The sequence below is a fragment of the Phyllopteryx taeniolatus genome, chromosome 13, assembly GCF_024500385.1.
Source record: "Phyllopteryx taeniolatus isolate TA_2022b chromosome 13, UOR_Ptae_1.2, whole genome shotgun sequence".
In the NCBI taxonomy this organism is placed as follows: domain Eukaryota; kingdom Metazoa; phylum Chordata; class Actinopteri; order Syngnathiformes; family Syngnathidae; genus Phyllopteryx; species Phyllopteryx taeniolatus.
The window spans coordinates 6469778-6482879 of record NC_084514.1 but is presented as its reverse complement, the minus strand read 5'-3'; the positions used below and the strand labels follow the sequence as shown (position 1 = coordinate 6482879).

General features: G+C 41.3%; 1 protein-coding gene across 11 annotated transcripts in view; it reads right to left on the bottom strand.

Moving 5' to 3' along the window:
• Positions 1-7156: 7156 nt before the first annotated feature.
• Positions 7157-13102, bottom strand: part of meis2a (Meis homeobox 2a) — a 194672-nt gene continuing 188726 nt past the window's right edge. For 7 of the 11 annotated variants that reach the window (XM_061794452.1, XM_061794451.1, XM_061794446.1 and 4 more), the window contains one exon: positions 7157-8883. In XM_061794452.1, the coding sequence (XP_061650436.1) occupies positions 8594-8883 (290 nt within the window). In that variant the 3' untranslated portion in view covers positions 7157-8593. Of the gene's footprint in view, positions 8884-12624; positions 12725-13102 lie in introns of all 11 variants that reach the window. The other 4 variants (XM_061794454.1, XM_061794456.1, XM_061794455.1 and 1 more) reach the window with 1 other exon arrangement.

The window sequence follows — 13102 nt, the reverse complement described above, 5'->3', positions numbered from 1 at the left end:
GTTTACTTGGTCTAAGGATGTTCGCATGAGTTTATGCTGGCTAGTGAAGTAAGCACAGGTTTTCTCATCCTATTGAAGTTTGCACAAATTTACCAAGGCTAGCAAAGTTAGCAGGAGTTTACTAAGGCTAGTGAATTTAACACGTTTACCCAACGTAGTGAAGTAAGCCTAGGTTTACCCAGGTTAGAAGTTTGCAAAGCTTCGCCCCGGTTGGCAAAGTTGGCATGAGTTTACACGGGCTAGCAAAGTTAGCACATTTTCCCTCGCTTGTGAAGCTCGCACAAATTTTCCCTTGATAGCATTGTTAACGTGACCTTACCTCGGATAATTTATTTTTTTACGCTGGCTAGCAAGTTTACCGAGGTTAGAGGAGTTTGCATGAGTTTATCCAAGATAGCAAAGTTGCCGCAAGCTATCTAACGGAGCTTGCACAAGTTTACCCAGGCTAACAAAGTTAGCTTTTAATTGCTAAACTATGTAATTGTAAAATGCCCTTTCCTTGTTCGTTTACTGTTTAAAAATAACAAATTGGATGTTATCTTTCCCGCCCTGTAGTCCAACGGCCATCCTTACGGTGAACTTTTACACCTTGAAAAAGTCTTATCTGAACCAGGTCCGATTCTCCAGTGTAACCCCAGCACATCCCAGGGGAATCCCCCTCGGGTCACCTGATGAATGGCGGGACGTGATGTTGTCACTCACATCACTTGAGCTCTGTCGCCCCACTTGCAACCACCCTGTGTTATGGCCCTGTATTGGGCTTCCCCCACCGGGAGCGGGACGGGAAACCCAACGCCGCCGCATTCAGGTGTGCCATAAAGTGCTTTTCACTTTTCCGAGCACTTCCCGTCTCCAGTGGCGTTCTCCATTATCCCGCACAGTCGGACCAGAGAGGCTTCCTATTGGTCCAAACGCTGCTTATCGCTACGGTTACCCTCCCCCCGCCCCCTCAGGTACACCGCTACCTGGCCCAAAGATAAGATAGGACGGCGGCTGCCTGTCATTATCGCCGCGAATGTTGATGTCGCCAGAGTTGGACACTGCCTTTATTGTCTACTGGAGATAAAAACAAGCCACTCCCACCACACGCCCACCCTTCCACTGCTACTATTTACTAGCAGCAGCTGTAGTGATGCCCCCCCCCCCCGCCCCCCAAAAAAAGTTATTGCTTTTCATCACTGCGGCTTCCGACTGCTGTCAGGGATCAACCAGGATTTTCCTGCCTCGCCGACGTTCTGTGTGCCACTTGAATTAGGGAAGGAGGAGAGAGTACAAAAGTATTTAGGTTCTGTACTTAAATGTAACAGTGCTAATGCAAATGCTAACAGTTTTAACACTGCAAACTCTCCTTTAAGTACAAAAGTGAAACATGGTTTTAAACTGTCATTAGTGAAGCGAAGCGGATCAGAAAATGGATTGATGGATGGATACTCCATGTCTGTACAGTACCACTTGTAAAAAAAAAAAAAAATGCTCCAACACTAAGCACCATATTTTAAGGACACAGATGGATGCTCTGCAAAATGGATGACAGCAGAAGCGGTTAAGTGATGGTATGATTAAGTATCGCTTCAGTTGTCACGGTTTTCTTTTCAAACTTGTGATGTTCCCTTTATTTTGTGGTTAACACAAAGAGGTCGTACGGCATCATAGATTCCTTTTTTTTTTTTTTTTTATCCGTATCAAACTCAACCTTCTTTGTGTCTAATCTACTGTATGTACCTCTTTTACATTATGCCCCCTAGTGTTCAGATTGAGAAACCACATAACTGAACTGCCTTGTGTTACAGGTTACATTCAAGTGAAATGTGTGTCACGACGGCTCGAAAAACACCCAATTGGATGTTAAAATGTCACTAGTGACGAGTTGTGATTGGAGTATGCCGTGGTCAAGAAAAGGTTGTTTTGGGTTTGAACAATATTTGATTCAAAGTAAATCACCTTTTTTAAATCACAATTACAAGACGTAATGGCATTATTAAGTATTGGTACTCGGTACCGACGAGTACTCAAATGTCAGTACCTGTACTTGGGCTGGAAAAATTGGTATCGGTGCATCCCTTCTGTCAATTCTGTACAATAACCATTTTTTATAACTTAAGGCACAATAGGAAAAAAACAACACTTTTTTAAATTAAAGCAAGATGTCTGCGTTGTTTATGCTGCATAGCGTTTTGCTGTCGAAACAACTTGTTTCCATAGTTTTGCAAACATTGTGAACTGACTAACAAAGCTGCTAAATTAGCCAACAATTGGGGGGAAAAAAGTTCTCCAAAACTAGGGAAAGTGAAAGAAAGTGCTTGTTTTTAGACTCGCACAAGACGCAACGAATTTGGCCTGAACCGACAATTCTCCTTAAGAAGGCCGTGGATGGGGAATATCTTGCTTCTCCGCATCTGTTGTTGTGAATGCTCTTTGCTTCGCGCTCCTTCTGCGAAGACGCCAAGATTGCGATCTCGGTTGACGTTACCGCTCTCTATTTTCCTCTTCTTTCTTTTTTTTTTTTTTTACACGGCGTCCATACGAGTCCCCCCCCTCCCCCTCCCCCCACGGCAAACCTCGACGCGGGAAGGCCGGGCATCGAATCCCGAACCTCAGAACTGCGAGCCGGTCGTACTCGACCAGATCAACTCAATTGATCATGAATTTGATTGAATTGTATTGAAATATTGCTGAAATCAACACAGTATTCTACTCTTGAGGTCACGTGATTTTCAACACCCTCCCAGGTCCTAAAGCACCAAAATAAGACAATAAAAAAGACCTCTTTTTTCTTCATTTTTTCTTCTTCCTCTTTTCCTCTTTTTCTTCTTCTTTTCTCCTTCATCGTCTTCTGTTGAGTGATTCTTTTTCCTGCATGGCTGCAAAGCTGCAATAGTTACTTTGGCCGCCCGTAGGGGTCGCTAGGTTGCACGTTTAATTAATGACATCCATATTAATCAACGTGGCGCAGCATACTATTTTTTTCCAAACTGTTTTAGTGTATATATATATATATATATATATATATATATATATATATTTTAAGCTCTTTTTTAAAAAAAAATCATTGATCGATTTCAATGCTAGAATTGTTAATTGTGACGATAATGTCGATGTTTTCGGCCTTAAAAACGGGAGGAGATATATTTTTTTTAATCTTCTTTTTTTTTTTTGCTGCGCAAGAGGCGATCAAACAACATCTAGGCCAAAATGTCACATGTGGAAAACAAATATGATGAATACATGAATTAATATTCGCTGTTATGGCCTGTAGGCTTTCTTAATTCGATCTTAAGTGATCGAAATGAAGCGTTTGGATGTCTCAAGGCCTACTTTTTGGGCTTTTTTTTTAAAAATTATTTTGATTTTGATTTTTTTTAAATTCTGTCCCCCCAAGTGGTCAGTATTGATTGTTCTTATTTGACTAATTATCGCACCTGTTTTTTTGTTTTGTTTTTTTATGAAACATCAAGATTTATTTGAGTGTAGTGTGTGACGTGTGTTTTTATTTAAGGAGGAGGGGGGGGGGGAGTGTCAGTCATTTTTAAGCAGGCAGCCAGGAGCCTGCTCAACTGTGACAAAAGCGAGAAGGCATCAGTCGTGCAGCAAGAAACGATAAGCTTTGTTGTTGTTGTTGTTTTAAATGAATAAAACAATAATACTAGTTAGCAAGCGAACACAACGATGTTTCATCAAATATACGACCGGATAGAAAGGTTTTTATTTCTCTGCCCAGTTTTGCTGATTTTTAATATTGATTTTTTGATTTTTGTCACAAGCCAACATTTAAATATGAAGAAGTGAGAAGAGTTGTTGACCCTCAAAAATCAATAAATGCATAAATAAAAATGCATGCAGGCAAATCAAAGCTTTGTGTGATTTATTCACCGTGCCTGTACAAAGGGCCGTTTCAAATGTTGCCGTTTTTTTTTTTTATTTCATGCAATTTTTATATAACTGCAATTATACTTTACAAATCACGTGTAGTCTTGCAATTAAAAAAAAAAAAACGCAAAATATCATAAATGATTGATAATATAAAAAAAATATATTGGAAAGAAATATTGTCTCCTTGGATTGAATAAACATCAGAAATAGTTTGAGATGTGACAAATTGGTTCTTATAATAATGACAATAAATAAAAGAGGATTTTAAATAAATATGAAGCATGCACCAAAATCTGCCTCGTCCATTTTGTTTTTAAATTACGCTTGGAAAATCAGTTTTCTCCTCGACCTAATAATAAACACACAACCCCATAAAATAAAACACGATGAATACGAATAGTAATAATAATAATAATTAAATACGAATAAAATACGTTTTGTAAAAGGCACCAAAATCAGCTTAATCGAAATCCGTCTCTTTTTTTTTTTTTTTTGACCGTGGGAAAATCACGTTTCTCTTCGAATGAAGACAAATAAGTAAAAATTTACAATTGTAAGAAATTATAAATAATCAATCAAAACAACCCTTTTTTTTTTGCATGAAGAAATGTTGTCTTTATTCTTTTTTAAAATCCTGCTCCTCTATAAAACCTTTCTTGTCTTTTTTCTTTCTTGTTCTTTCTTTCTTTCTTTTCTGCTGCTGGCTGGCTATAATAAAGCATTTTCTCTGCGGGCTTTTATTGATCACTCACTCTGAGCTAATGTAATTATCCTCATCAATAGGGGGACTGCGGGGAGAATCATTATGTGGCTGACATTGATAAATGATCGGGCCAAATGCGGACCGCCCCCCCCGCCCGCCTCCACCCCCGAGCCCCATTTACACCCCACCCGTGACCCGCATAACGTCGTCATAGAAACACCTTATGGTGCAAAAAATGTGCAAATAATATCAAGAAAAAAGAGGACATCCGCAACAAACATGCATAAACATAAAAACATGACTTTTCTTCTTTTCTTTTGGATTTTTGTGTGTGTTTGGGTTGTGAGGGGGTGGGGGGTTGCGTTGGATTGGTGTGACAGGGAGGAGATGAAGGGGCGGAGTTGTTTGCTTCAGCCCGGATCATCCATCATCCGCTGTCAAGACACACGGACGCAAGGAAAACAGCACACAGGCAATCTACCTTCTGTCTCCTCCTGCAGGGGGGGCGAATGGGAAGGGGGGGGGGGGGGGGGGGCGAGACTACAGAGAGAACAAAAACTATTAATATGAAAATCATCCTCATGTTTTCACCCCTTTTTTGTCTTTTTCCATCTGATCTTTCCTTTTTTGCTTGGGAAAAAAAAGACATCGTATGTGAGAAAGGAGGGGGGGGGGGGGAACCAACAAAATGGTCGTGTAAATGCGTGCGAGAGGAAAAACTGCATTAACGAAACGAGTGTGGGAAAATCAGGACGAAAAGACAACATTTTTTAAGCCAATAAATTGGTAAAAAAATAAATAAATCGTATAACAAGAATGAAAAGTGTGTTAAAACTGGGGCCTAAGGCAAAAACAAGCGAAATAAAATAACTAATTCAAGGTAAATGGTGTTATTACAATTATAGTTTTTACATGTTTTAACAATAATTCGAGTACGATCTAAAAAAAACTGTTTTAATTGAAATCTATTTATAAAACGAATAATAACAGTATATAAATATAAATATAATACTATTTTCAAAATGGAGAAATCATGTAGGAAAATCTGCATTGCACTTGTTTGTCCTAGAATTCAAACAAATAAAAAGATCTATGTTGTCAAATATTTAATTAAAGACTGATTTTCAAAAGTTATTCGTGATGCATTTCTGTGGTGTTTTGACGTAACAAAAAAACGCGTCATGAAAAAATGAAATAGTACTAAACATTTACAATACAAATGAAACCGACTGAATATACGTTCAGTGAAAAAAAAAAATAAACACAATGAGTTTCATTTTTAGGACCTTTTAAAAAAAATGATAAATGTGTCTGCCAGCCTAAAAAAAAGAAAAAAAAAGAATGGATAATATATTAAGACACTTAAAGCATGTAACAAAATTATATTCCACATTATTATTTCAACACTTGGGGAGTGGACGTGCGTGGCTGCGAATAAGATTTATCTGTTATTAAAAAATATATATACATATATATATATACTGCATGAAATTATTAAAGGGAAGTAAGTCGTTTTCCAATGTGGCCGAGGTGCTTGTGTAAAGGGTTCGGTGGAGCTGCTTCGTGACTTCCGTGGCGAGCACGGAGGAGACGCCTCAAGCAGAAAGAAAGAGAGAGAGAGAGAGAGAGAGAGAGAGAGAGAGAGAGATGGCCTCCTCGAGCCTGAGGAGGATGCTACTGCTACTGCTGCTGCTGCTCTGCACTGCACTAATCGAAGTGGCCGACAGGCGTCGCTGCCAAACGCCTGACCGAGAACATTTTCTCCACTTTCTTCGCTGCTCCTTTTCTGGCTGCAAATATTAGACATTTTGGTTTTATTCCATATTTTTTAACATGTTTTTTGTTGTTGTTTTTTTTTAAAAATCACACTGTGCGAGAATTAATTTAACTTCCTTTTCCAACTTTTTGGTGTTGTTGTGGAATATTATCCTTTATCTATATATATATATATATATTTTTTTTTAAAATATATATTTTTTTGGGACAGGTTGAAGTGTATTTTGCCAGCAACTATTGATTTTTGTTTACCTGATGATCTTTTTACTTTTATTTTGGGATAAGTAAATACATTTATAGCTTTTCTGCAGGTTGACACCGTCAATATTGTGTCTCATATATAAACATGACTGAATGGGTATGAGCTCATTATTTGCTTTATTGCCGTTTTGATGAATTATTGTGGTGCCTTATTGTTTGATTTAAATCCCATTTAAAATAAAATATGTTTTGTCTGATCACTCATGTTTTCTTTAAAGAATGGCACACATCTTACAAATTCTGCCAGGGTATGTATACTAATGAGCGCAAAAGTATTTTTTTCCCCCCCCATTTTTTTTTTTGTAGAACTGATAAATCTTTTCTGAAGAAATAATGTCCTACTAAATGTCTTAAGCATGACATACACACAGCAATGTATACATGATCGATGTGTAAGTGTTTCCATTATCAAAAAATATATTACTTGAGTTGTGCAAACAAGAACTAAATTGTATAAATGGAAATAATTTTTTTTTTTTAAGAATAACAACAATGTGCTGCAAAAGGATGATAACACACGTTAATCAGGCAAAAATCTACCAAAAATCAAAAATGAAATATTTATTACAGCATTTTGTGACTGAACACCTTTTAAAACAATACGTCACAGTCCTCATACAAGTATTTTTTTAATGTGTTTTTTTTTAATGTTACGTTTTGTTTTTGTTTGTTTTTGTAAATTTTTGACAAAGCTTTTAAGGGAGACGGAATCTTCTAGTGAGGAACACGTGCTGAGAAAACAAACAACAAAACAGAAACAAACAAAATAAAACAACAGAAGAGGAAGGAATTCATGGACATATACAATATCAATGCCACAGCAGATCTGAAACTAGCAAAAAACATTCTTTTTCAATTGAGGTAAACACATAGAATATCTAACAGGAAACAATTAATAGACTTGAACTCTGTACGAAGTTTGTTACAATAGTCTCTCAGCTTTTTTTTTTTTTTTTTTTTTTTTTTTTTTAAATGTGTGTGTGTTGTTTCAACCCCCCAAAAAGCATTTTCATAATTTAAGTTTTTTTTTTTCTTTTCTCTTTTTGGTGCATCAATAGCTTCTCTCCAGTGCTGCACAATCAACGTGTGTCCATATGTGTGTGTGTGTGTGTGTGTTCGCTTTTCTTCCCCATTTCTTCCTTCACTCGGCTCTTTAACGGTGAGAGTCCCAAAGTAGAAAAAAACAAAACAAAACAAAAAAAAGTATAAAAACCAACACAATCCAGTGCTTGGGCAATTTTAAACAATGTTTTTTTTCCTTTAAAAACATTCATTCAAGAGCCTTTAGAGTTAAAAAAAAAAAAAAAAAAAAAGGCATGACAAATCTTCAAAGGTGTCATCTAGCAGCCCTTTCCCATCATGCCTTGGGGGGGGGGGGGTGAGGGGATGTTTAGGACCTTGTGGCCCATGTTGAAGCCTTTTGAGATGTTCCATCTTCTTTGTTGACATAGTGCTGTGCTGCGAATCCTCCGAAAAGGGTTAAATCCTAAAAGCTAAAAGAAAACAAACAAACAAACAAACAAAACCAACATGTGATCCAAAACAAGTTTTAACTTATTTACCTATATATATTTTTTAATTATACTACAGTAGTTATAACTCTTGGAGTTTGTTTTTTCCTTTTAAAAGTCTTCCAGAGTGATGTTTCTCTCTTTTTTAGAAGCGCCACATGAAAAGAGTGTTTTGAGTTTTTTGTTTTTGTGGGGTTTTTTTTTTTTTTTTTTTTTAAAGCCCAAGACTTTATAAAGTCAACTTGGTCCTCCGCTCGGGTCAAAATGTAACAAATGTTAGAAAAAAAGAAAAAACAAAAAGTTGTGGTTGTCACAGTTTGTCTGGAATTCTTCAGTTCTGCTCCAAAGGCTTTTTCGATTGTTACTCTTAAAAAATAAGTCTCAAAAAATGGCGCCACTGCCTTTTTTTCCCTCTTTCTTTATTTAAAAAGTGGCCGCGGCGGTCGCCCAACAAAAGTTTCCCTTCTGACTGTCAGGCGTGGATGTCCAGGCCCGGTCCTGCAGTGGCGGGGTCCATGGGCGTGAGCAAGGGGGGTCTCTGCGCAGACATCCCCGGGTGGGATGAGGAGCCTCCTCCGTGCATTAGCATGGCGCGGTGATGGTGGTGGGGGTACGCGTGGAGAGGAGGGTGCACGTGACGCAGCTGGCCGGGGTAGGAGGTCATCTGACGGGGGTTGCTGTAAGGGGCCGGGGCCATGCTCACGCCCATAGGACCGCTCTGAGGTACGTAGTCGGCCGGCACGCCTGGCAGAGCTGGCAGACCTGGCGACGAGAACAAGAAGACAACATGTCAACACTCATTTTTGGTTCTTTTGATGACATTAGCGCACAACGCTTTTAAACCCTAACCCAAAAAGGTACCAAGTTTAATTCCAGCTTCAATCTGAATCTTTTTGTGTGGAGCTCGGGCAGTCAGAATGACCCTAAAATGGCCGCTTTACACCAAAATGGCAAACTTCCTGTGTTTTTGCAATTATTTTTTTGTGGTCCTACTCATGATGGTCATGCCAACCAAAATGTTGCCAAGTGAAACTGGCCACACGGGCAAAATTTTCATCTTTAATGAACACCTGGAAATGGCCAAAACGACTGTAAAATGGCCACTTCAATTCAAAATGGCTGACTTCCTTTGTGTTTTTGAAAAAGGGTTGTTGAGAACTTTTTGTGGGTCTACTCCTGATCGACATGTCTACCAAAATTACTGTTGCCAAGTGAAACTAGCTTCGGGGGCTGAATTTTCGCAATCTCAGAGTCGGCCATCTTTGAAGGACATCGAGAAAAAAGGGCTGAATTGACTCTAAAATGTCCAGCAACCCAAAATGGCAGCCTTCCTGTGTCTTTTGGGGCATGGGTTCTTGAGAACGTTGTGTGGCTCTATACGTGATGGACATGCCTACCAAAATGCATGCTGCCCAATGAAACTGGCTTCGGGGGCTGAATTTGCAAAATATCTACAATTAATTGGTCTTTGATGGCCACCTGGAACTCGACAAAATGGCCGCTTCAAACCAAAATGACAGACTTCCTGTGTCTTTTCAGGCGTGGGCTCTTAAGACTTTTCTGCGGGTCTCCTCATGGTAGGCATGCCGACAACATTTCATGTTGCCGGGTGAAATTGGCAGAATTGTATCGAGACCATTTTTGTACAATTTCATGGCTCTGCTTTTGCTTTTCGCTCCTTTGTTTGTTGTAAACAGCGACATGGATCCTGAGTACATGGGGGGGTGGAGGGCAGGAATAGGGGTGGGCGGCGGTAGCTCCTGCCGGAGCCAGGGGGCCCGGTTCTAGGTCCGGGTCTGGGTTTGCGTGACCGGCCCGCTTTGTAATGTGAACCCCTGGGGGATTAGAAGCTGTAATAGGAGGGGAGAGGTCGCCGCAAGGTCACTAAGCATGCTCGCTCGCTGCATTCCTGCACCTTAGTACACTGCAATTAAGAAATGACACTGGAGGGCCCTTGTGAGGGGAAGAGGAGGACACAGCGCCGAGGAAAGGTGGGCTGGCAGTGGGGTGGGGGGGTGTTTGTGAGATTCATGACCGCTCTCATTGGCTGAGAGCTCAGCCCATTTTCCAATGCCCCACCGTCGCATGTCAGATCGTTGGAAACGCACATATTTGTGAGAGCAGCGCTCTTAAAAGCTCACTACCGGGGTCATAAATAAATCTTTCAAGGTGGTGGGTCTATGGGCACGAGGTGCCCCCTTTGGCCTCCATATAACCTGGAGCAGCCCAGCAGATGTTTTTGGACGCTGTAAAGCGGAAGAAGCTGCAGTCATTGCAATAAGTACACCCCACCCACTCCCCAACTCCCTTCTTTATTAGCAAGAGTGTTAGGCAGAGACAATCCCGGACGCCTGCCCCCCCCGCGCATCGGCGCACCTCTTGTTGCGGCACGGCGCTCGCCGTCGTGCTCAACAAGCGGCCGTAATTAAGTAGCCGGCCGTAGCATATTGTGCGCCGCCGTAATCAAATCAAGAGAGAATAATATTCCTCTGCATTAAGCTATTAATGTAATTGGTCATGAAGCGTATAAAAGTGCCCCGGCGTAATTAAATAGTCTCAAAATTATACGGCCCCGTATTAAGAATTAGCCAACCTGAGCAAATGTTGTCGCTGTGCGGCTGTTTTAGGGAACATTGCTTCCGGATCTTTTCCTCTCCCCCCGCTGCCTCGAGCAGATAAGTGAGAGACAAAACAGAAGACGGAGGCAGCGAGAGGAGGTGAAGACCAGAGGGGTGAAATGATCTCTGTCGGCGGAATTGTGTCTTTGACCCGTCGGGAAAAAAAAACAATCGGACCATTTGCATATAAAGGCTTCTTTTAATCAAGGTAAGTGCTACTATATTGTGGCTCATTGAGTAGCGCATGGTTTAGGTGTTAAGATTAAAAATAAAAAAAATAAAACATCCTCAGAAAAGCCCACCCGCCCAACCCAGACGGTCTTTGGGGTGTGATATGTCTCCGTTTTTCAAATGTCAGCACAGCAGTAGTTCTGTGTGGCCCGGATGGCCACCTTAATCAGGCTGACTGCTTTTAGATGCATTAGTGTGTGTGTGTGTGTGTGTGTGTGTGTTAGCCACTAAGCTACTGGCTCCAGTCTCATAAATCCATCTCAAAAGCACTTTTTCAAACTAGCTATTTAAGATGACGTTTCCCTGCCTGCCTTGTGCAACAATGCGCGACGGGGGGTTAGGAATCAAATTTACCAGCCGAGGAGGTAGTGGTCAGGGGTGGAACTTCGCCACCGAGTCGGGGGATTGTGAAGTTTAACACCCCAGGCTCAATGCCACTGCCCCTTTGTGTCGAAAGCAATTGTCACTGTCGCAGTGATGTCAGAAACGCGACTTCTGCCTGGAAGCTACACGCGAATACATCCGAGCTCCAGTGTGAGTGTGAAAGACGTGTAACGTTAGCCTTTCAGACAGACCACATTCAGATAATTTGATGCAAGACAGTGGGAACTTCTTTCGGGCAGATAATCTGGCGGGTCGACGTCAACTCCCCCATTTCGTATCAGTACGTTACGCACAGGACCACCAAGAGAGCGAGCCATTTTCAATACTTAAGATCGGCCGATAATATCTCCAGATAACAGACCCACGTGGCCACTGACCAATAGTATTGATTTGTGACAAAAATGGAAATTGACCAAATTTGGACATAAGAGGGTTTCCACCCGACACCAGCGATGTGCGCCTTGGCTCAATAAAGGTTGGGAGACGCTGCATTAGTGTGTATGTGTGTGTCTTTTAGCCACTATGCTAGCAGCTACAGCCTCATAAATTTATCTCAATGCCTCAATGGTGGGCACCCCACCAGCCCCAACCAAACCGCCCCCCCACCCCCATCCTGATCCTTAAGTTGTCACCATCCAGTAAAAAATAATCAAAACACATCTCTGCTCAAAACAAACCCCCCGTGAAGGATAGGCCATGCCACCCCCCATCCAGGCCCATATATCTCATCCCGGGTGGGGGTGGCTAGCGGGGGGCGTAATGTACTGCGACGTTCCCATCTTTGCATATAAGATAATTTGGGCATCAATCCTTCCTCGGACAGATTTATCTCACCCCTAGGACAGTTTCACTTCTCCTTCTTTATCGCTTCACTGGAGCCTGCTTAATTCCCGCCACCACCCCCCAACTGCAACCCCTTGTCAACCCATTCCCCAGGAGATGTTATTTTTTTCCCTAAATGTCCGACATTTGCATCCTCGTCTGTTTCGGAGGGGGGGAGCGATGGCTCTGCTGCAATAAATAAATGTTCAGTTCCTTCCACTGTCCACTCTTCTTGTTGTCTGGCGCCACAAGTCCCGTCCCTCTCTGTCCCGGGACGGCCCGAGCCTCCTTTTTCCCAAGTTAATTCATCTTTAACTACTCCCTATGCCTGCCTCCCGTCGCGCTAAAACCATCCTTTAAAGAGCCCGGGAGGTCCGAGGGTGGAACGGTCCCAAGCTGGGAAAGAAAATGAAAGATAAAAAAAAAAGAGAAAGACCCCAGTACTTACTTCCCCCTTTTTCTTTGCGTTTTTGCTTTACAAGATGGAGGTTACATGTAGTGCCATTGCCCATCCATGCCCATATTCATCCCCATTCCACTCATAGGCCCTGGAAAGAGGAGAGAAAATGCCAGAGGAGAGTCAGCCGCAGTCGGAAACACGACAGGTTAGCTTCAGATGAAAGGACCAAGGCAAAAAGCAGAGAGGAAGTGACCATTCGGCATGGGAATCTGACTAAATCTAAACCGTGGATAAAACACTCAAATAATTAGTTTTAAGTATTATTTTTTCAGAAAATACTACACTGCCTGGGTAAGTTTGTGCAACTTCTGTAGCCTGGTTAAACTTCTTATAACTTTACACCTTCACTCGCCAAGGTTAACTTGTGCTAACATTGCTAGCCTGGATTACGCTTCCCATCCCTAGCAATGTTTGTTGAATGTTATTATTTGTGGTCATATTTGTTGGACTGCAGGAAGAAGGAAAA